Here is a 25,091-nt window from a genome sequence, read left to right as displayed (position 1 = left end):
CTACCCCTTTTTAGTGCGTATCTGAATGGATGTCGCATATTCATTACTTCCTAATTAACCGAGTTCTGCCAATTTACACAGCTTTCTCGGAAACGGTTTCACTCCCCACAGTCACCCGGTGGCGCCATCTTCCGGAGCTGTGAGGAAACCGCGGTCCTAACACTGCCACCATCCGTCGTCGTTGTTTATGGCGCTCTTCCTCGTCGCTTTTCGGAGGCTCTCTGGACGCATGCGCCCTAGACGCGACGCTAGCCTATGTGAGACTACAATTCCCAGAAGACCGTGCCAAAGGAAAAAAAAATCCCGTGATCGAGGGGAGACACGAAGGCTCGCGAGAGAACGAGGTTCAGGCGGCGGCGCGCAGCGGGTGGAGGGAGGCTGGAGAGAGTGAGGACGAAGAGGAGGAGGTGCACTCCCACAATACCAGGCGGGAGGGCGGTAGGCGGTTTGTATCCGGGCTGTGAGGTGCTCGGAGCCTCGGCGGACCTTGCTGCCTCTGTCTCTTTAACGCGAGAGGAAGCGATGCAGAGGGGTGGAAAATGGCAGAGCTGCAGATGTTACTAGAGGAGGAGATCCCGTCTGGCAAGAGGGCGATGATAGAGAGTTACCAGAACCTGACCCGGGTGGCGGACTACTGTGAAAACAACTACATACAGGTGAGCAGCGCGGGCGGCCGGCGGGCGCTGCTGGCCGGGTGGAGGAGCCGCCGCGGCCGCCCGAGTGACCAGCCCGCTGGGCGGGGTGGGGAACTGCCCTAACCTCAGCGGCTGCCCCGGCCCGGCCGAGGAGGGAGCAAGTGGCCCGGCTGAGGGAGTCGGGCTGCGATACAGGAAGTGGCGGTGGTGGTTGAAACCCATGGAAGAGGAGAGAGAAAATGGGCGAGGGAGCCGGGAGCCCGCCGCTGCCGCCGCCGGCGCCCCCCTGCCGTCCGCCTCCCCGCGGGCTCGGCCCCCGGAGTCGCGCTGCCCGCCGGCAGCTCCCGTTCGCCGGGCTTGTGTCCCGGAGCCCCCAGCTGCCGCCGCGCCGCCGCCGCGCCCCGAGAGGGGTCTGGGACCCGGAGAGTGAGAGGAGAGGAAAGGGCAGGGACGAGGCGCAGGGAGAAGCCGCAGAAGGGAGAGGAAAACCGGGGTGTGTGTCGGCGGAGGGTGGGGTGGGGGCGATTATGTCAGTTCAACCCAGAGGGTGTGTCTTTTATTTATTTATTTTTTTAAAAAAATTTGTCGTGAGTCACATTACAGAGACCTCCCGGAGGAGAGGAGGAAGCGGGTGTGGGGAGTGAGGGAGGGCGTTTGTGAGAAGTTAATCTTAAAATTCCTTTAATTGAAGGTTTGTAAATTTGCCTGCCTGTCCGTTTTCAAGTCGGGTTCCCCCCCCCCCATCATTTTCACTTCCTCCCCCACCATGATGTATTCTAGGGGTTGTTAGGGCTATGGTTAATGATAAAACACGAATTATTAACTACTTGGGGAATTGTCTTAAACGCTCTCTCTTCCCCCAAAAGTTCTTGAACTGTAGCCTTTATAAGTAACTTAAAATAGAATGGTGTCATCGCCGTTGCTTATTTTCTGAGGTTTCTGTCTATCCAACCGAAGTAAACGTGTAGAATATGAATCCAAATAGATTAATGAACATATGTATGTAGCCTTTGAACTACAACGTAAGATATCTGTTGTCGTAAATTAGAAAATTCTTGGGACCTTATCTATAACAGATGCTTTTTTCTTCATGTTTAATGATTGGAAGTGAAGCGTGTGTGGTAGTTTTGTAGATCTTTAACTGTGTAAACCAACAGTTTGCAGTAGAAGCAAATAAAATAGCAGAGCCTTTTGTATCAATATAATGACACCAAAAATGGGCTTGTTATTGGTAAGGCAAGACTCGCTTTGAAAGGTTAGGGTTGTTGCAATTCAGAACAAAATTATTTATAGAAATGCCTCCCATGTGATTATCATTTTTAAGAACCAGTAGTGTGTGTGTTGGTAAATGCTTCTCGTCTTTATTTTTAGAGGGAGATACTGTTTTCAGAGTATTTTGAATGTTTCTCAATTTCCATATTAGTAACATTGTATCTTCAGTAGCACTACTAGGAATTTATCTTCATAATTTTTTTCAAGCTTTTTCTTTAGGAATTCTGATAAGTAAACTTGTTGAATGTCTGCCATGTCTACTGCATTACTTGTTTTTGCAAACTTTATATTTAGCCTTTTAAAAAGCATTTTAAAATCTAGTAGAAATGTGGACATAGTTTGCAAATAGAAAATTGATCTTGTAGTTTATCAGTATTAAAAATATGCAACTTTTATTCAACTTAACATGAAAAGCCTTGGAATTGAGGAGAACCTTAATTTGTTGAAAGTTTTACCAAGATTTTAAAAGTCAAAGGGAGAGCATAGGAAGTTAAATTGCCCCCATTCCAGAAAAGTCATTTCTTCTCTTTAGAAGTCAGCAGATAAGTACTTCATAAGGGGGTGGCTCCTTTTTGTTTTGCATGTTGAGAAATCTGACAAGTATATGGTGTGGTAACTGCTATGTGTTGGCAACAGTTAGCAACTGTAAACATGTTTTAACCTGTGTATTTACTATTTCTTTTTCAGATAGTTATATGCTGTAATGCTTTTTTCCCCCCTCCCTGACCCCATCCTTTCCCCCTCCTGTCACCGTCATATAATTTTGAAGCACTTTAAAAATTCATTGCTTAATATGGGTATTAAGATAAGTCTTATTTCTCATGTAGTCTCTCATTTTAAAAAATATTAACACCATAGTGCCAAGAGCCATTGTTACTGGTCCCAAGTTTTTTCTTTTTTTTTTTTTTTTTGAGACAGGGCCTCGCTCTGTTGCCCAGGCTAGAGTGCAGTGGCATGACCATAGCTCACTGCAGCCTCAAACTCCTGAGTTCAAGTGATCATCCTGCCTCAGCCTCCCAAGTAGGTGGGACTACAGGTGTTCACCACCATCCCTGGCTTATTTTTAAATTTTTTGTAGAGATGGTGTCTCGCCATGTTGCTCAGGCTGGTTTTGAATGCCTGGCCTCTATCCTTCCACCTTGACCTCCCAGAGTGCCTTCATTATAGCCATGAGGCACCGTGCCCAGCCCCAAGTTTTCTTTTGGTGGTCTTAAAGGTGACACCAGTGAGGTATTCTGATCTTACTGAAAAAAAAAAAAAAAAAGATGAGATTCACACATAGCCATGATTATCTCAATGTTTAAGCTTTGGGCTGCATGATCCAGGCCACGAGTTGCCTTCCCAAGGAGCTCAGAGTCAGGCTCAGACAAGCTCAGAAAATGATGTGGAGGTTGATGTGGTAGGTGGTGCCACTAACTTTGTTATGAATGTGTAATGAATAGTACTAGAAATAGCCACTTGAGTGTCTACTGAGGTCTTTCCATATCCTTTTCGTGAACTTTATTGCGTTATAACTAATACCCTTCATAAATGCACCTCCTCTCAGGGGAAGTATGCAGTCAGTTGTCTTTTGAGAATTTCTTTATACCGAAGGTGAGTTATGTTACTGCTTAGGTGATTTTTATCCTGAGAATTCAATTTTCATTTTGTTGTTTTCCTACAGTTTGAAAGCGCAGTCCAGTTTAGCTAAGGTGTTTAATTGAGTTCTTTTGGCTGTACTGCATTTGAGTCCTTGGAGCAATTTATTAGCTCTTTGGGTCCTGTTGACTTTATTAAATTATGTTATTCACAAGAAAACTTGTCAGAAGATTCCACTATCTTAAGAAGGACAGGTTTTAAAAGTTGTTGTGAGGTAAATAATATTAAAAATAGAAAGTGTTTTTATATAGACATCTATGTAGACATTTGGAAAAAAGGTCTTTTTGCTTTTTCCGTCTTTTGTTTGATGTGACCAGATTGAATTTTTTGGTGGATAATGGCAAGGACAGTCACTCCTTAATTTGAACACACTTATTCATCATCTAGTCAGTTCTCTCTGCTCTACCTTAGGGGTCCACACTGGCTTTGTTACGGGAACTGTTTGGGGGAATAGGAAGGAAAGCGAAATGAAAAGGAGTAGAAACTGCTTAAGGAAGGTTCCTCAGGATGCAGATTGCTAGGACACCAAAGTCTTCCATACAGATTAACTTTTAAATTTAATTTTTCTTTTTCTTCCTCGAATTCCATGAACAAGAGCTTCATTTGTGTTATCAAGCATGTTCTACACTCTGGGAGTGTAAAGAGGACATCATCACAGTTTGTTACCGTGAGCTACGTAGTTTAACTTGCTTTACTCCTCCCGTGACATTTACTCAGTTATACACATTTGATCTTGGAAGGCAGGTAATTTTTGAGTTAGGAGTATGTTGGAGTAGGTAAAAGCTAACATTTCTGGTACTGTACCGTTTATGCCAGTTTATAAACTGTGTCACAATTATAATAATTCTCTGATTTTTCCTTTTTTTTTTTTTGAGTAACAGATGAACAGTCTGAGGTTCAGAGATGTTAAATGTCTACTGTAAAGTTCAATAGCTTGTATGAGACAGTGCCTGGAATCAAACTGAGGTTTTCTGATTCCAAATCCTAAATTCCTTTTAATAAATCCCGAGCGGGGTGCTTAACTGCAGCACAGGGGATAAAAAGAATGTGTGAAGAGGGTAATAGAGAAGGGTAGAGGGTAATATTAATATAATTGACTTTGTTTATTGAATACCTTCGCTGTCACAATCTCTGCTGGTTGATTTATATTATCTTTGACACTTACAAACTCCCCATGATAGGCAGTGCTGTCTTGTATATATGAGGAAATTTGGACTTAGAAAAGTTAAGTAAATTTTGTTTTGTCTTATAGCTAGTAATTGGCAGTGAGGATTTCTGTCTTACTCTGGCAGACTCCACAGGCTACGCTCTTTCCATATTATGTTGTTTCCACACGAATGAATCTGGATCTCAAGACTTGTTTAGGAATGTCACGGACTAAATAGAATAGGCTTTTGTTGGGCAAGTCTGGGAACCTAATAACTCTTTTACCGTTGTTTCTTTTGAAAAGCAGTCTGAGTTTCAAGTTGTGAATTTAAGCAGAGGTGTGTTTATAAATTTAGGGACTTTACTGTATCACCCCAGATTATAGTAGTAGTTTTGGCACTTGAGTATCTTTATCCAAAATGCCAGGGACCGGAAGTGTTTTGGATTTCAGATTTGTTTTGGATTCTGGAATATTTGCGTTATATACTTACCAGTTGAGCATCCCTAGTCTGAAAATCTGAAATTGGAGATGTTCCAGTGAACATTTCCTTTGAGTGTCTTGTTGGCACTCAGAAAGTTTTGAGTTCTGGAACAATTTGAATTTCGGATTAGGGATACTGAGCGTGTGTATAGGAAATCATAGGCTAGTTTTTCACTGAGCTCCCTGGATCCTTTTCTGTGCATCCTTGCCTGTTTTTTTTTTTTTTCTTAAATTGTGATTCATTGTTGCAATTGTGGTAAGTAATTCTGTAGAAGAATTAATAGAGGTTAACAAAAAATGTCTTGAAATATTTTGGGTAGATCTGATTTCAGTACAAACCAGATTTGAGGAAAGAGTCAAAAATGATTAAGGATATTTAAGGTAGACTGGAATGGTTAGAATTCTTAGAATTGCACTTTGAAGTTTGAGTAAAGCAGTGGCTAGCAAAGTTAGAGATATAGGTTGGAAATGTAAAGAATTAAACAAGTTTAGATAATTTTATGGAAGATCCTCAGTTAATTGATAAATAGACCCATACCATGTTGCAACGTGTTTATTAATGACGTCAAGAATGATACTGGGCTGGGTAGAGCAGGATCTCACCTAGCATATCAGTTCTTCTGAAAGTCCATATTACAGAATGTCATATCAGTTTTTGCTAGTACTTTAAAAGAAAATGCTGAATATTCTTAGGACTATATATTATTTGAACATTTGTATTAAAACTATCCTCTCTTTTTTTTCTTTTGTAACTTTATGGGTATATACCTACATGATGAGTGCAATGTACACTATCTGGGGAATGGACACGCTTGAAGCTCAGACTTGGTGGGATGGGGGGGCATGGGGAATACATATAACCTGAACTTTTGTACCCCCATAATAAGCTGAAAAAAAAAAGAGCTTTACATATCATCTTTCCATCTGGTTCTGGTGTGTTTAGATCCTCAGCTTTAGCATGCTTCTGTCTTTTGGAGAGTTTTTTTAGAAAATTGTTGTAATAATCCCTTAGGATACTTTCTAATTCCTCTGTTCTGTTCCTTTGTAGGTTTCTGGTTGCTTCGTCCCTGCATCCCTGGGGTCAGCCTGGTGTGTGCAGGGCAGGCTGTGCGCCTGGAAAGGTTGGCACTGGCACAAGCCAGAGGGGACAATGTGAACTTTCTCTTGAGGTTGACGAAGAAAGAGTCTTAGGAGGGTTAGACTTCTGCTTTTTCCAGTTGATTCTGATAGCTGAGGAATGCTAATAGTCCTGTGGAAAAGAAATATTTGGGCAATTGTGGATCTGCTGTGTGGCTATTTACAGTAACCGTATTTATCTTTAGTCAAATTATGTCTTAAGACTTCAACATTTATGAGTGGATTAATAAAATGTGGTATATGTATACCATGGAGTTCTACTCGGCCACAAAAAGCAATGGTGATCTAGCACCTCTTGTATTATCCTGGATAGAGCTGGAGCCCATCCTACTAAGTGAAGTATCACAAGAATGAAAAAACAAGCACCACATGTACTGACCATCAAATTGGTATTAACTCATCAACACTTGAGTGCATCTATAATAACAGCATTCATCTGGTGTCAAGCAGATGGGAGGGGGCAGGAGGAGATGGGTATATTCACACCTAATGGGTGCGGTGAGCACCGTCTAGGGGATGGACACGCTTGAAGCTCTGACTCGGGTGGGGCAAGGATACTATACATAACCTAAACATTTGTACCCCCCAATAGTATGCTGAAATAAAAATAATTAAAAAAAAAAGAATTCAACATTTGTGAGTTAACAGTCAAGATTATATTGGCCAGAAAGGAAGACTGCTAATATAGGGACAAGAGGTTGAATCAAACATTAGGAGATAATGGAGATGTAATTCTATAAAATCCATGAAAATAATGTTGGTAAGGGTAAAAAGAAATAAGGAAAAAATAATAGTTAAATGACAATTTTGAAGCTTTTAAAAAGTTTTGATTGGGGGTTATATTTTTTCTAATGTCTTATGTTGTAATATTTATTGAAGTTATGGCTTGATTTTAGAAGAAATAATAGTCAAACTCCAGGACTATATACTTTTTAGATCTTAATATTTAACAAGACACTATACTACAAAATACGAGATTTTTAAAAACAGTGCATCATTGAGAAGATAAGACACTGGGAAAAGAGCAATTATTGGATTTTGTTTTTAAAGGAAATAGCTGACTTGATCATCTCAACAATAAACATCCATTCCTTAGAGACTCAATATTTGTTTTTTAGTGCTTGATGTTGACCACTCTGTGTCAACCCAAGTTAAGTATTCTTAACCTTGGATCTACTAATTTTCTCCATTTACAAAATAAAACTTTCTCAGAAATAGTTGGTAGTGAACCAGTGTTTGTGAAAAAAAATCTGAAAGCCAAACAAACAAAACATCCTAAGGAAGATTATGGGTATAGGTTGAGCATCCCAAATCTGATATCTGAAATCTCCAAAATCTGAAATTTTTTGAGTGCCAACATGATGCCACAAGTGGAAAATTCGACACCTGACCTCCCATGATAGATTGCAGTGAAACTTTGTTTCATACGCAAAATTATTAAAAATATTGCAAAAGATTTCCTTCAGGCTATGTTTATAAGGTATATGTAAAACATAACTGCATTCTGTGGTTAGACTTGGGTCCCATCCCCAAGATATCTCATTATGTATATGTAAATAATCCAAACTCTGAAAAAATCTGCATCAGAAACACTTTTGGTCCCAAGGATTTCGGATAAGAAATACTCAACCTGTATTTTTTTTTTTTTTAATGGAACGCTTCACGAATTTGCGTGTCATCCTTGTGCAGGGGCCATGCTAATCTTCTCTGTATCATTCCAATTTTAGTATATGTGCTGCTGAAGCAAGCACTCAACCTGTATTTGTGATCAAATGGATTCTAATTTTGATATGCATCTGTACCTAACAAGTTCCTTACATGTAGATGTTCAGCAAATGTTTGTGTAATTGAATTTTATGTTGACTAAGGAATATTGGTAGGAAAATCTCAAGTAAAGCTTACAGTATAAGGAAACTAATTTAAATCTTATTATACTAATTATTAGCATAGTAATTGAAAAACTCATTTTGGAAAATTTCAAGCATATTCAGAAATGGAAATAATAGTATTTATAATGAACCCTGTATGTTCATTACCTAGCTTTAACAATTGTCAACTCATGGCTAGTCTTTAATCTGTATTCTCTCATATCTCCTCACCATTAGTGTGAAACACATCTTTGAGAGATCATTTCATTCATAGATAGTTCAGTATGTATCTCTAAAAACAGATAAAAGATGTAAGTTATCTTCTGTAACATTTATATGTGGGGGAAAAAGTGACTATTAATCCAATGTATTTGTGAGAAAAAGGAATAGAGAGCTTTAAAGTAGATAATATATTTTTAATTTACAGCTAATTTTGTTAGTGATTCCTGACATAGATTGATTAAAATATAGCTATATTATTTGCTTCATAATGGAATTAAAAAAAATTGAGGTGTAATTTTTGATATGATATAAAGTAAATCATTTTAAAGTTTACAATTAGTGGTATTTAGTGCCTTCACAGTGTTGTGCAACTACCACCTCCATCTGGTTCCAGACATTTTCATCACCCCTGAAGAAAACCTTGTATCTGTTACGCAGTTAGTTCCCATTTTCCTCTCCTCTTAATTTGCTTTCTGTGTCTTTGGATTTACCTATTCTATACATTTTAATAAGTGTATATGTGGCCTTTGTGGCTGGTTTCTTTTCACTTACGTTAAGCATGATGTTTACGAGGGTCATTGTCTTCATAGCGTGTATCAGTACTTCATTCCTTTTTACGGATAAAAAATATTCCATCATATGTATATGACATATCTTGTTTATCCATTCATCTATTTGATGGACCATTGGATTGTTTCTACCTTTTGGTTGTTGTGACTAGTATTGCTATGAACATCATTCATCTATAAATATTTGTTTGAGGGCTTTTCAGATCTTTTGAGTATATACCTAGGAGTGGTTCATGATGATATTTTGTTGTGAAATACATAATTGTCTAAGTTTGTACTTAGATAATTTTGAATTTCTACCACTGTACTGCATTGTATGAAGGAATCCCAGGCATGAACATATACTTAGAATTTCAGTGTGCATTGATAGAAATTAAGCCTTGGAACCTAATTTTTCACTTTATATAAAAGTGTAATTTTTCCCTTGATTACCAAAGTAATATTAGATATGTTAAATGTACAAATTTTAAACTTTTTAGAACTATATGGCTTAGATAGTATAAGTCCTTTGTAATATCACTCCTATGAACAGCCTTTAGTGAATATATTTATTTTTCATGCTGTACAACAAATACATGAAAAATATGCTTATTCTTTATGCTTTCTAATTAATAAAGTCATATTATTTACACTATGGCAGAAAGTATTTCAGCCATAGTATATTTTGAAAACCAAAAACAATTTTAGTACTATGAAATTATCTAATTATTAAATCAAGTATGACATTATATTCTTACTCAGAATTTAGATGAAACAGTATGCAAGATTTATAGTTGGATGTTCTCAGGGGCTTTCAGTTGGGGCCAATTTTTATTTATCTGCTTGAAACTTAAAGGGAACAAAAATACTATGTCAATGAAGAAATATGTTACCGAAAAACTTTAACTTAGCTTTAATTTGTTCATTTCCTGAATGCTTTGTAATTAATTCCTGTTAATAATTTCTACATGCTGCGATAAAATCGTGTTTGGTCAATTTTATTTTTCCTTCTGTGGAAGGGCAAGTGTGGAACTTTTTCAGAACTCGTTCTGCATTATGTAGAAAAAGGTGCTTCTTAGTTCAGATATTAGCAAGCTAAGACTTATAATAACAAATACTTATTCTAAGAAGGCAGTATAGTGGAGGGAGTACATGGGTGTCATTTTAAAATCGTGGTTATCACTCAAAAGTGGCCCTCAACATAGCTTGGCAGTCCCACTGTATTTTCCTTGTCAGTTTATTCTTCTACTCACCATAAACCATTTTAAATTTTCTCTTCCTTTTTGAAATCTGACTCTTTACTTTCTTGTCTTTTAATTCACAGAGAAAATAGACTTCGTCATGTAAGATTTATAATTTCTTACCACTACATCTCCAAACCTACTGGCATCCTTGCTCATCATATTCTCCTTCTTTTTTTATGATGGAGAAGTATCCTTCCTCCTAGCTAAAGTGAGTCCTTTCTTTGCTCTGGCTTCCATCCTCTCTTGCTTTTTCAGAAACCTTGCACTTTTTATGTCTTTATTCCTTCTCCCTTTACTGAATTTGTATAGTCAGAACTGGAACATTTCAAGTGTCTCCTGTATTAGAATACTCCCCTTTAATTTCATATACCTATCTAGTAACTGATCTTTCCTTTATGACTTAACTAGTTTTATTAAAACTATTGTTGACATCTTCCTCCATCTCTCACTTTGCATTCACTCTTTAACCTGTTCTATCTAGTTTGTCATCTCCACTACTCCATGAAGTTATGTTAATAACCTCCATGTTGCAAAATTCATTGAACACTTTTTAGTTCTCATCTAGCTTGTCTTCTCAGCATCATTTCTCACAGTTTATCATTCTCTCTTTTTTTTGAGAAGTTAATCCTATGGCTTCTATGATTCTTTCTTTCCTGCTTTTCCTATTACTCTCTGCTCCTTATTTTCCTTTGCCATTAAGTATTAAAGTGACTTTGTCTAGGCTCCTTTCTACATATGTCACCTCAGGCTGTTTGATTTATTCCCATCTGAGTCTCAGATTAGATCTTTCTTCCACTGAGGTTTAGATCCATACATCTAATAACCTGCTTGACACCTCTGCCGGTTTGGAATATAGACATGTCAGACTTAGGATGCTAGAAACTGAACTCATTGCCTCCCACCAAAACTTTACTACTATTCACTCACTAGAAACTTGGGCATCCATCCTGATTCCTCCATTATTCCCTGCATCTGTGCCCGTGCCCCCATCCCAAAACTACTAATTTATCTGTAATAGGTCCTGTTGACTATTCATCTTAAATGACTCTTAAATTTGTCTGTCTCCATTATACTTCCCCATTGCAGAGCATTTTCAGTTGCTTAGACAACAGCTGTAGCTTCCTAACTGCCCTCTTTTCATCACCACATACCCCTCTCTGATCCATTATCCACACTGTAGCTCCTGTGTACTTCATGTCACTCCCTGCTTAAAAATCTTTCAGTAGCCAGGCATAGTGGCTTGTATCTGTAGTCCCAGCTATTCTGGAGGCTGAGGTGGGAGGATCGCTTGAGGCCAGAAGTTTGAGAATAGCGTGGGCAACATGGCAAGGCCTCTTCTCTAAAAAATTAGCCAGACATGGTGGCGCATGCCTGTAGTCCCAGCTACTCAGGAGGCTGAGGTGGGAGGATCACCTAAGCCCAAGAGTTGGAGGCTACAGTGAGCTATGATGGAGTCACTGTGTTCCAGCCTGGGTGACAGTGAGACCCTGTCTCTCTTTTTTTTGTTTTTTTGAGACAGGGTCTCAAATAAATTTCTATCATTTGTAAATTACCCACTCTATAGTAGCATAAATGGACTGAGACATAACACAATCTTTCAGTGAGGCCTAAGAAGCTCTATATAGTATAGCTTCTGTCTTTCGAGTCTTGCCATATTCGTGCCATTGGCTTCATCTTGCTGGTTATGTTGGCCTTCTTTCGATTTTTGAAATCTCATTCTTACCTGCATTTGCAAATGTTGTTCTCCTTGATTAGAATACTCATTCCTCTCGGTCTGAATATTACGTATTTGTTAGATCCTTGTAATTCACGTGAAAGGTTACTGTATTTATTTGTACATTTGTTCTTCATTTGATAAAAATCCTTTGATTACTTTATTAGGTGTCAGGTACTATTCTAGGTCCCAGAGAGATAATAGTGAACAAAGCACCGTCCCTACCCATAGGGAGTTTTCATTATAAAGAGGTGGGGGCAGACAATAAACACCAAAAAATAAGACTGTATTTAGATACGGAGAAGTTGCATTTAGAAAATTAAATGGAGTGAGATGGGATACAGAGAAGTGAGATTGGGAAGGAGGACTTCTTAAACTAAGGAGGTTAGGAAATGATACTCTGTGGAGGTGACTTTTGAGTTGATATTGGGAGGTTAGAGCCGTGTCTTCCATGTAGATGTCTAAGGAAAAGGAAGTACAGAGGCTCTGAGATGGGAAAAATTTTTCTAAGGGTAAAGTGGCTGGAGGGTAGTTAGTGAGAGGGAGACTGGCAGGAGAGAAGTTGGAGAGATTGCTAGGGTCAGATTACCTAAAGCATTGTAGGCCAGGGAAGTATGTTAGATTTTATTCTAAGTGTAATGGAGTTATCATTGGAGTACTTGATTTACTTTTTAAAGAATCACTCAGGCTACTGAGTGGAAATAGATGAAATAGAGTAGATGAAGGGGAGGCAAGAGCAGAATCAACCAGCAGGGAGGGTATGTGCAATAAGTAGAGGGTATCATAGTGAAGAATTAAATCAGTGGGATATTTTTAAGGCAGAGCTGAATGAGCTATGTTAGTGGCTTGGGTGTTGGATATGAGATAGAGGAATCTAAGGATGACTCCTAGTTTAAATTTTTTTCCTAAACATTTGGGGAGATGGTGGCAGATGGTCACACAGGGGTGGGGTGGGGGGAGGATAGCAAAAGTTATGTTTTGTACATGTTAAGTATGAGATACCAGTTAGACACCTGGATGGACAGATAGTCCAGATAGCTATCCTGAAGCTCAGGGAAGAGTCAAGAGTTAGAGATCAACATTTAGGAGTCATCGCAGAATAGGTCAGTACTGTTCAATAGAAATATAATATGAGCCACATATTAATATAATGAAAAATTTTCCTCTTAGCCACATTAAGAAAAAAGTGGAAAAAAAAAACAGGTTGAAATTAATGTTTTGTTTTTTTTTTTTTTTTGAGACAGCGTCTTGCTTTTTTGCCCGGGCTAGAGTGAGTGCCGTGGCGTCAGCCTAGCTCACAGCAACCTCAGACTCCTCGGCTTAAGCGATCCTACTGCCTCAGCCTCCCGAGTAGCTGGGACTACAGGCATGTGCCACTATGCCCGGCTAATTTTTTGTATATAGATTTTTAGTTGGCCATATAATTTCTTTCTAGTTTTAGTAGAGACGGGGGTCTCGCTCTTGATCAGGCTGGTCTCAAACTCCTGACCTTGAGCAATCCACCCGCCTCGGCCTCCCAGAGTGCTAGGATTACAGGTGTGAGCTACCGCGCCCGGCCTGTTTTCCTATTTGTTGGGTTTTAAGAGTTCTTTACATATTCTATATAGTATTCCTTTATTTACTATATTTTTTGCAGGCATTTTTTTTCTTAGTTTGTAGGTTGACTTTTCATTCTCTTCATAGTATATTTTGAAGAGCAGACTTTGTTATTTTGATGAAGTCTAATTTGTTTGTTCAATTATGGATTTTGCTTTTTGTGTCACATCTAAGAAATCTTTGCCTAGCACCAGGTCATAGAGATTTTCTCCTATGCTTTCTTCTGTATGTTTTATAGTTTTAGGTCTTTCATTTCCATTTTGAATTCATTTTTGTTTATGGTGTGAGGTATGGATTCAAGTTCATTTTTTGGATATGGAGATACAATAGTTCCAGCACCATGTGTTGAAAGGCTGTCTGTTCCCATTACATTGCCATTGTGCCTTTGTTAAAAATAAGTTGGCTGTGTATATGTGGGTCTATTTCTGGAATGTCTGTTGTGTTCTATTGATCTTCAGGTGTTTCTTGAATTAATAATAAGGGTTTCGTCCTGGTAAACCCATTGCCTAGTCGAAAATCTGTTTAATACCCTAATGAGCCCTTCTTAAAGTTGAAAAATCATAATTTGAACCATTTTAAGTTGGGGACCATCTGTATTTGGCTTTCTTTCTTTATACAGATTGAGCATCCCTAATCCAAACATCCAAAATCTGAAATGCTCCAAAATCCAAAACTTTTGGGTGCCAACATAGCACCACATGTGGAAAATTCCATGTCCTACCTCACGTACACAAACTTTGTTTCATGTACAAAATTATTAAAAGTATTGTCTAAAATTACCTTCAGGGTATGTGTATAAGATGTATATGAAACATAAGTGATTTTCATGTCTAGTCTTGGGTCCCATCTCCAAGATAGCTCATGATCTATATGCAGATATTCTAAAATCTGAAAAAAATCCAAGATCTGAAACACTTTTGGTCCAGAGCATTTAGATAAGGGATATTCAGCCTGTACCAGTATCACACTCTTTTGATTACTATAGATTTATAATAATTGTTGAAATCAACGCTCTAATTTTGTTCTTTTTCAGAGTTATTTTTGCTATTCTAGATCCTTTGCATATCCACATGAATTTTAGAATCAGCATGTCAATTTTTTAAAAAGCCTGCTGGCCTGCTGGGGTGGGAATTAGATTGGGATTGTTTTGAATCTATAATTTGGGAAGAATTGATATCTTAATAGTAACAAATCTTTCCATTCCTTAACAAAGTGTATCTCTCCATTTATATAGGTTGTATTTAATTTTCTCAGTAATATTATATAGTTTTTGGTGTATGGTTCTTTCCATATTTTATCAGATGTATCTGTATTTCATTTTTTAAAATTAAAAAAGAAATTTTTAAGAGACAAGAGTCTCACTCTGTCACTCAGGCTAGAGTGCAGTGGGGCAATCACAATTCACTGCAACCTCCAACACCTGGGCTCACATGATCCTCCTACCTCAGCCTCCTGCACCTGGCTAATTTTTAAAAAAATTTTTGGAGGGATGGGATCTTGCTGTGTTCCCCAGGCTGGTCTTGAACTCCTAGCTTCAACCAATCCTACCACTTCAGCCACCCAAGTGCTGGGAGGGATTATAGGTGTGAGCCACCGAGCCCAGCACGTATTTCATTTTTTTTTATGAAGTTATAAGTGAAATTTTTAAAATTTTAATTTGATTGTTTATTGCTATCATACAGAAATGCAGTTTTTGTTCGTTACTACACTTTAAGCTAACAAAGATCAGAGGTCCTGTTTATTTTATCTGCAGAGTTTAGTATAATGTCTTCCACACTGTACATACTCAATATGTATTTGTTCAGTGTGTGAATGAGTGAATATTAAAATATACAGTCCTTTATATCTAGAAAGTATTCATATTAATATGTTTTATTTCTTTTTTTCTCTCTGGTACAGATTCTGTTAGCCTTTTGAAAATCCAGGATGCAGTTTTTTCATGTGAAAGATTAATGGAACTTAAAAAAAATCACTGTGAACAACTTAACATAAAAATTTAAAAAATGGAAAATAAGGTTAGTGTCCTACAGAAGGAGCTATCTGAAACAAAAGAAATCAAATCACAGTTAGAACATCAAAAAGTTGAGCTGGAACGAGAATTCTGCAGTTTGAGGTATGATATCCCAGTTTTAAAAAATGTTTGAACTATCTACTTTCCTAAAGATATGTAGCAGAATTTTTGTATGGCTGATTTACCTTCTTGGGTTTAATAGAGGAGAAAACGTCTTAGTCCTGTGGAATATGAAATTCTTAGAAGGAAATAACATAACAAGTTCTTATCTGTGAATACTTCCAATAATTAAATACATGTATTCTTGTAAGTCATCATTTTAATGGTTATATGGAAGTCCACCATATGGAATTCTCATTATTTATTTAAGGCATTGAATTTTGGGTTTTGAAAACTTTCTGTATTATAATTAATGCTACAAGGAACATCTTTTCTATAAATCTTTTTCTACATTTCTAAGTATTTACTTTGAATAATCTCTTCAGTGTAGAATTACCTGATGAAAGTATAGGACACTTTTTAAAAGGTCTTGGATAAATATTTTATAATTATTCTCAAGAAAGTTTATATTAATTTATAATTCTACCAACAGAATATGAAATGGCTATTTTTCTGAACCCAGAATAATTTTCAGAAAAAAATTTATACAAATTCATGCTTAATATACATAGAATAAAAATCAAAGTGGAAAGTGATTGATGATTAGTTTACTCAACATCTTTCTCCCCTATACAGATAAAAGTAGTTCAAAGCTCTATGTTGAAAACACATATTATTCTTTATTGTTTAATTAAATATTAAGTCCTGTCTTGTTGCAAAAGGGATTTTAAAATTGTTTATAAAATACATAATAATCAACAAGATAACTTGAAAGTAGTACCTAAAAACACATAGAAAGTGTGGGGTAACAGATGTTAAATTTAGCCTAGTCTTGGATTATGGTACTCTGCAGATATATGTGGTAAAGACATCTGAAGGTGCTATCTTACACTGTAAATTATTTTTAGGGATATCTGCAATATTTCATGAAGATGAAGATTTCTAGAAAATTTATAAACTTCTTTATAAACAGTATCTTCTTTTTAACCTAGTTAATTCTAAATGATCTGTTCTAATTGAGGTATAATTATGACCGTGTGGGAGAAAAAGGTAGTTTTCAACTTGCCACTTTACTGAATAATTTCCAGTATATTTCCTGGAATTACTAGTAACAGAAACTTATGAATTAGCAGAATGTTCTTTCATCACTACTTTTACAGTATATATGTCCTTTGGAAGAGATTGACATCAGAAATTAAAAACCTAAGAACTAGAGAGGAAAAATATTCAAGAACATAGAAATTTTATTAGGATCATAAACCAACATATCAAGAACGAGATCACATAATGAACCCTTTATTGTCTAACAAAACAAATTTTAAGGAAGCATATTTAACTGCAGATTTTCCTTAAAACAAGAAGAAGAGAAGAGAAGAAATGCTGATATGTTGTATGAGAAAAATAGGGAACAGTTGAGAAGAAAAGAAGAGCAATATAGGAAAGAAGTTGAAGTGAAACAACAACTTGAACTCACTCTCAGAACACTAGATATGGAATTGAGGACTGTAAGAAATAATTTGGATCAGGTAAATCAATCTTTGGTAAAAATTTTATAATCCTAACTTTATTTCATCAATATTACTTACCCCTTTGATTTAATATATCTTATTTCAGTTTAAAACAAACAAAAATGTTATCTCATCTTAAAAATTTACAATGACATTAATAGCTAATATTATTTATTATAAATCCTGTCATCTAATACATGCTCAGTATATGTTTTCTGAATGAAGGAATGGCAAGTAAGTTGAGTTTAATCACTAATATAAATGTTAATTTAGGCATTTTTATATTAAAATACAGGCTAGTTTTAAAATTATAATGAAACTAAAATGTTTTGTAAAGAAATTTTATATCACAATATTATATCTGACTGTATTTAAGAACTGTTTCTGCTTTTCGATGAATTTACCTGTAATTTATGCAGTTAAATTTCTTGAGGAATAAAAATACTTGTGTTTTAATAGGCTACTTCTTTTTAACAGCTTTTTTTTTTTTTTTTTTTTTGAGACAGAGTCTCACTTTGTTGCCCGGGCTAGAGTGAGTGCCGTGGCATCAGCCTAGCTCACAGCAACCTCAAACTCCTGGGCTTAAGCGATCCTACTGCCTCAGCCTCCCGAGTAGCTGGGACTACAGGCATGAGCCACCATGCCCGGCTAATTTTTTCTATATATATATTTTTAGTTGGCCAGATAATTTCTTTCTATTTTTAGTAGAGACGGGGTCTCGCTCAGGCTGGTCTCGAACTCCTGACCTGGAGTGATCCACCCGCCTCGGCCTCCCAGAGGGCTGGGATTACAGGCGTGAGCCACCACGCCCAGCCCTTTTTAACAGCTTTTTTTAAGGGTTCTGCTGTTAACCTTTTAGACATTTTTTTCAGTGCTACTTAAGATCAAAAAGTTAATGTATCTGTAGGTAGTACAAGAGCGAGATGACACTCAGAGGCAACTTTCTTGAGAACAGAATGCCAGAATATTACCAGATGGGATTCTGACGAATCACCTTTCCAAACAAAAGGAGATAGAAGTGGCTCAAAAGAAAATGAATTCTGAGGTATTTTCTTAGTCATTTTCAAGTATGTATGTCTCTATATTTGTATGTGTATATATTTAAAAACCCAACTATATGCATGTAGAGGATTTTTAAACTGTGTTATGTATATGTATATATATTTTAGGGTTGGTGGCTGGAGGTGGCATTTTTGGCCCATTGAATGAATGATGTTCTTAATTCAACTCCATTTGTCTGTACAGTCAAGTAGTGACATTCACAGTGGCCTCATTCAAAGGAAAAGTTTTTAATATTTTCCAGGGGAATTGATGATCTTTCTATAATCTCAAAGCCCTTGCTACTAATAATAAATGTTCTAGTTTTTGGAAGTAATTTGATCCACTAGATATATTAATGGAGAGATTAATTTATTACTCCCAGCAATAGGTAAGGAGGAAAAGTACAGCCAGCTCAGAGACCATATTTTGGATTTCATTTTCCTCTATTTTGAGACGAGTTAACAGTTTGCTCCAAGTAGTATCTTATTTCAGTACAAAGAGCTTTTGAAAACAATGATATGCCATAAATATACAGTGATAATTTATTGATAAGTATTTTATTCCTAGTAAAATAGTTCAGTGTATTTTCCCCTATATCACATTTATTACTGTTTTAAACATTATGAAAAAGAAATAAAAGTTATTATAATAATCTCATGATTTTCTAAGAAGAGCTCTATAATAACTTTTATCTTAATTACCATTAGTGTTTTGAAATAAAAGGCTTCTTTTGTATTTATATGTTTACACCAGAGAAGTAACTGATTTGGTGGAGGAGCACTAGAAATAGAGTCAGAAGACTTGGGGAAAATCCTGCAGATTGCTTACATTTTTAACCTCTCCTTTTCAGAATGAGTTCCTTGATGTATCTAGAAGTGCTTGGTACATTGCCAGATTTATCAATAAATATAATTCTTACAACTGACTATAAAAATGTTAGAAAAGTAGAATATCTATAGAATATTTTCAGGAAAAGGGAACTTAGAACTTTGGGAAATTTCATCTGTCCAAATATTAATATATGCAGAGCTAAGGGTCTTACTATGGGGTAGTATGTAGGTTAGATATCAGAATACAAACCCAGTTTTTTAATATAGTCAAATTTATTAATCTTTTATTTTATACCTTTGATTTTGTTGTAATTCAGAGAAAGACATTGCCAATTCTGAGATTCTTAAAAATTCTGTAGTGGTTTATTTATTACATTCAGTGATTCATTGTCTTCAAATAAATTTTTGAACTCTTGGGAGTTCTGTAAGGTTTGAGGTTTTGATCCAGTGATTTTTCCATTTGTTTATGCACTTATTACAGCCCTTTTATTGTATAAATGTACAGGTTATTCTTTAATTTCAGAGGAAATTATGATATGTCATTTTACTTGAATGCTAGCTAAAAGTTTCCTTTGTTTTACTTAGGTTTCTCATAGTCATGAAAAAGAAGAAGACCTGTTGCATAAAAATCACATGTTGCAGGATGAAATTGCCATGCTAAGACTGGAAATAGACACGATAAAAATTCAGAACCAGGAAAAGGAAAAGAAATATTTTGAGGATATTGAAATTGTGAAAGAAAAGAATGAGGACCTTCAAAAGACTATAAAACTGAATGAGGAAACATTAACAAAAACAATATCCCAGTATAGTGGACAACTTAATGTTCTGACAGCTGAGAATACAGTGCTGAATTCTAAACTGGAGAATGAAAAACAAACTAAGGAAAGACTGGAAACAGAAGTTGAATCACACCGTTCTAGACTGGCTGCTGCTGTACATGATTGTGATGAAAGTCAGACATCAAAAGAGACGTAGAACTTGCTTTCCAGAGAGCAAGAGAGGAGTGGTTTCGATTACGGGACAAAATGAATTTTGATGTGTCTAACCTAAAAGATAACAATGAGATTCTTGATCAACAACTTTGTAAAACTGAAAGCAAATTCAATAGCCTAGAAATTGAGCTCCATCACACAAGAGATGCTCTCAGAGAAAAGACTTTGGTTTTAGAACGTGTACAAAGAGACCTTAGCCAAACACGGAGTCAAATGAGGGAAATTGAACAAATGTATCAAAATGAACAAGGTAAAGTGAGTAAATACATTGGAAAGCAGGAATCTGTAGAGGAGAGATTATCTCAACTACAAAGTGAAAATATGCTGCTTCGACAGCAACTGGATGATGCTCAGAACAAAGCTGATAATAAAGAAAAGACAGTAATTAATATCCAGGACCAGTTTCATGCTATAGTCAAAAAACTTGAAGCTGAGAGTGAAAAGCAAAGTCTTCTGCTAGAAGAAAGAAATAAAGAGTTAATCAATGAATGTAATCATTTGAAAGAAAGACAGTATCAATATGAAAATGAGAAAGCAGAAAGAGAAGTAAGTATCAAGAAAGAAATATTTTTCAGACTTCCTGAAAGAAAATTTAAAGTAATATTTGGTTATGTATAAATGTTGAATTAGTTGAATACAAAAATAAATAGATGATAAATGTGTGTACTGTATCAGCTTAGAAACATACCTTGTTTCCACCAAATGAAAGTTAGAGGTGGCCGGGTGCGGTGGCTCACACCTGTAATCCTAGCACTCTGGGAGGCCGAGGCGGGTGGATCATTTGAGCTCAAGAGTTCAAGACCAGCCTGAGCGAGAGCGAGACCCCCGTCTCTACTAAAAATAGAAAGAAATTATATGGACAACTAAAAATATATACTGAAAAAATCAGCTGGGCATGGTGGCACACGCCTGTGGTCTCAGCTACTCGGCAGGCTGAGACAGTAGGATTGCTTGTGTCCAGGAGTTTGAGGTTGCTGTGAGCTAGGCTAACGCCATGGGACTCACTCTAGCCCGGGCAACAGAGTGAGACTAGGTCTCAAAAAAAAAAGAAAGAGCTGATAGATACTTTTTACTTTGCATAAAAACATAATGTCACCTATGAAATTTTAAGAGGTTAAATTATAAATTGTTAATAAATATAGACTAATATTAATAGTGTAGTCTTATACTCTTGAAATAATTTTCTTTTTGAGACAGAGTCTCATTCTGTTGCCTGGGCTAGAGTGTGGTGGCATCAGCCTAGCTCACTGCAATCTAAAACTCCTGGGCTCAAGTGATCCTCTTGTCTCAGCCTCTGGAGCAACTGGGACTACAGGTACATGCCACCACGCCCAGCTAATTTTTTGTAGAGACAGGGTATCCCTCTTGCTCAGGCTGGTCTCAAACTCCTAGTCTCAAGTGATCCTCCCGCTTCAGCCTCCCAGAGTACTAGGATTACAGGTGTGAGCCACTGCACCTGGCCTGAAATAAGAATTTTAATGTCTTTATGTTGGTACATTTTAAGACCATGATGAAGCAGATAAACAGAAATGCTCATACCTGAAATGAGTATTTCAAAATTAAGATTCAGTTAAGGCGGTTACTTTGACAGTTAATTCCAGATTTCCCAGATGAACTAAATAGTATTGCTGTATCTTGTAATACTTTTCCTTCAGTAGTTTTTTATATATTTTAGTTGGTATAATATTGCTTTTTCATGTTAATTTGACTTAAATCTGAAAAATATTTCAATCTTAATTTATGTATTCTTATAAGACCTCTCAATTCCTTAAAGGGCTCTACCTTTTATTAAATCATAATTTGGGACACGTGGTGAATTTTAGCAAAACCATATTTGATACAATCTTCTCACTGGTATCTATAATTTACCATGAATTTCTTTATAGATAATTTGCTTGTAATTTTTATTTCAAGGCTCAGTGATTACCGTTTGTATATAACTTTGTCCACGACAAAGATAGCTGTAGCTATCTGTGATTTATTACTAAGAGTTTGGCATTGGATTTCCATTTTCATACTAATGAGGCTGTCAGGATTCTTGTATAGTGGGAATGGAGTAAGTAGGGGAGAGAGTTGTAGCAGTTGAGTGCAGGGAGGGCAGGGAGGGAGGTTACCTAGGGCCTTTAGGGCCATTGGAATTTTGCTTTTATTCTGAGACAGGAATCTACTGGAAGGATTTGAGCATGTGGTTGAATATGAAATATATGAAGAACTGTGAGGTTGATTTGAGCTTCTAATAAAAAAGAGGGAAAACATTTCACAGTGCAGAATTTACCACCACCAGTCCCCCCGATATCCCCATTTCTTTTTGAGACTTCAGTAGGTTGTTAAGCATTGCAGATTCATCAAGAGACAAATGAATAGTGGGCTGAATCTGTTGTCTAAATAACAGAATACTGATTCGACAGGAAGATAAAACCTTCTGTGTCCTTCACTGAATTAAGTGATAAAACAGGAATGTGTACACGTGAGGAAAAGAAGGTGAACTGATGTATATGGTGCTGTTTGTCAAATTATATATGTTAGGGTTAAACATTATTGACATAATTTAATAATAAGGTGATTTATAAAATGAGTAACAAATAATTATCTTATCAGGTAGTTGTGAGACAACTTCAACAAGAACTGGCTGATACCCTAAAAAAACAGTCTATGTCAGAGGCTTCCCTAGAGGTTACATCGCGTTATCGCCTTAATTTAGAAGATGAGACGCAGGATTTAAAGAAGAAATTAGGTCAAATCAGAAGTCAAGTACGTATGAAATCCTAACATGTCATGTAGATTAACATGTCAACAATTAATCTACAGCTAGTTCAATAATATAGAGTGTTTTAGGATATTACAGTTTTCTTTTTTATTTTCATTATAGTTAATCTTATTACAATTTTGTTATCTTTATAATGCACTTATTTCTTAAGCTTTCACTTTGCTATTTTTTTCTCCTAATTACATATATGTTTTCTTATTAATATTTACCATTAGGAAAGTTGAGAATTATGTATCATTTCTCAGAGACTTTTTTCTTGTTAAATAGTAGTTTTTAGTGATTTCTCTGTTGCCATGGTAAGGCAAGCCAGATTAAATCAGAGGATAATGTTTAATGGAATGTTCCAGAAAATTATTATCTTTTTTTTTTTCTTTAAATTTCAGAATATTGCAGGGGTACAAACATTTAGGTTACATAAATTACTTTTGTAGCCTTTGAGTCAAAGTTGTAAGTGTGCCCATCCCCCAGATAGTGTGCACTGTACGCGTTAGGTGTGAATTTACCCATTCCCTCCTCCCCTCCCACCTGCTTGATTCCCGATGAATGTTATTTCCATGTGTACACATAAGTGTTGATCAATTTGTCTTTTTTCTTATCTTTACTTTTGTGAATGGATATAGAATATATATTTATTTCATAGATTTCAGATTAACTTGTACAAGAAGGCCATTAATACTGTTTTTTAAAATGCATATGTTTTTGGTTAATTTACCAACTATTTAATAAGTTGAGGCATTTCCTTCATTTTCCTTTCATTTTAAATATATTGTAAAAGCATAGAAATATTCAGATCATGTAGTATTAATGTGTACCTACAAAATGGAGAATTAAAATTATCTAGATCTTGCCATTGGACTTTTAAAAACAAGTTTATTGAGATATAATTCACATACTATACCATTCACCCATTTAAAGTATACAACTCACTGTCTCTTAGTGTATTCACAGAGTTCTGTAACCATCACCACAAGCAATTTCAGAACATTTCCATCACCCTGAAAAGAAACCCCACATCCCTCAGCTGTCACCACCACTCTCCATCCCTCCCATGTCCCTCCACCTTCCCCGGTCCTAGGCAACCAGCAAATACTGTGTGTCTCCATAGATTTGTCTGTTCTGGACGTTTCATATAAATGGAATCATACGGTATGTAGTCCTTTATGATTGGCTCGTTTCACTTAGCATAATGTTTTCAGGGTTCATTCATCTTGTAGCACGTATCAGTACTTCATTTCTTTTTATTGTCAAATAATATTTTATCACATGGCTCTACCAGCTATCTATTCATCAGCTGATGGACCTCTAGGTCGTTTCTACTTCTTAACTATTATGAGTAATGCTGCTGTGAACATTCATTTGCAAGTTATTGTGTGGACATATATTTTTATTTCCCTGCATTGGATCTTATCCTCAGAGTTAATTGTGCTGATATCATCATCTCTCTGCCTTACTCATGCTGTCCTTCTTGCCCCTTCTGTGTCTGTTCTTCTAGCTTCGTTCATTCAGTCTGATGCACGATTTCCCCTTCTTTATAAAGCTCCCTCTGACTGTTCTCTCTTGCACCTTACACTTCAGTACTTGTTGTCTAGTCTGTGCAGAACAATTTAGCCCTTAATTTTATGTTGCTTTTATTTTTTTATGAAAGATAATCTTGTATAATTATAAATTCACCTAAGGGAAGAATGGTATCCGATATGCATATCATTTATCCTTTTATAAATTAAAAATATTTTAGCCTAAGAGTTGTTTGGATGAAATTAAATACTTTGTACCATACTAATAATTTCTTCTTTGAGATATTGGCATATTAAGCTTTTATTCTAAATGTATTTTAAGCAATTAAATGTAAAATTAAAACCACTTAATCTAATAGAGGAGAATTATTCAATCACATTCTTATCTTTTTCTCACTATGAAACAAAAAATCTAAATTTACCTTCCTTCATTATGTAGCTCCAACTGAATTTTATAGATTGATACCACTTTACCCACTGAAAAGCTCTGAGTGCCTCTCTTTTCTGATCTGCCATACTGCATAACCTTAACCTGCTCATCAGAGTGCTTGTGGAAGCACCCCAACCTAAACAATTTCTGGAAATGAATTGATTCGGGAACGCTGATTTAGCAAGGGAGTCCCATATTTTCAGGTCACTGGCTTTTGCCTGCCTCTGATAGTCACATAAGTTCTGTACTACTCAATCCAGGAAGTGCTGTGTGCATTGCAGTATGTGATCATTGCCCACCTAGTAGAGAGAGAAAGTAAGCTATAAATTATTATAAGTGGACAAAAGTACTGTTGACTAGTGGAATTAGTGACAGTTTTATGAAGTACTGGGGAT

The 25,091-nt window shown here is 36.4% G+C and overlaps 1 protein-coding gene and 1 non-coding gene across 2 annotated transcripts in view; one reads left to right on the top strand and one right to left on the bottom strand.

Annotated features, from left to right (window-relative positions):
* The first annotated feature begins 339 nt into the window (after window positions 1-339).
* Window positions 340-25,091, top strand: part of LOC123624849 (ankyrin repeat domain-containing protein 26-like) — a 37,504-nt gene continuing 12,752 nt past the window's right edge. The window contains 7 exon segments of the mRNA XM_045533067.1: window positions 340-656; window positions 15,401-15,614; window positions 16,954-17,137; window positions 18,027-18,164; window positions 19,576-19,956; window positions 19,959-20,531; window positions 22,584-22,736. Of these exon segments, the coding sequence (XP_045389023.1) occupies window positions 15,505-15,614; window positions 16,954-17,137; window positions 18,027-18,164; window positions 19,576-19,956; window positions 19,959-20,531; window positions 22,584-22,736 (1,539 nt within the window). The 5' untranslated portion in view covers window positions 340-656; window positions 15,401-15,504.
* Window positions 7,954-8,060, bottom strand: LOC123631090. Its single transcript, XR_006732966.1, has one exon. It is a non-coding gene; the product is annotated as a U6 spliceosomal RNA (small nuclear RNA).

This window comes from Lemur catta, chromosome 1, assembly GCF_020740605.2.
Source record: "Lemur catta isolate mLemCat1 chromosome 1, mLemCat1.pri, whole genome shotgun sequence".
In the NCBI taxonomy this organism is placed as follows: domain Eukaryota; kingdom Metazoa; phylum Chordata; class Mammalia; order Primates; family Lemuridae; genus Lemur; species Lemur catta.
This window is presented reverse-complemented; position numbering and strand designations above follow the sequence as displayed.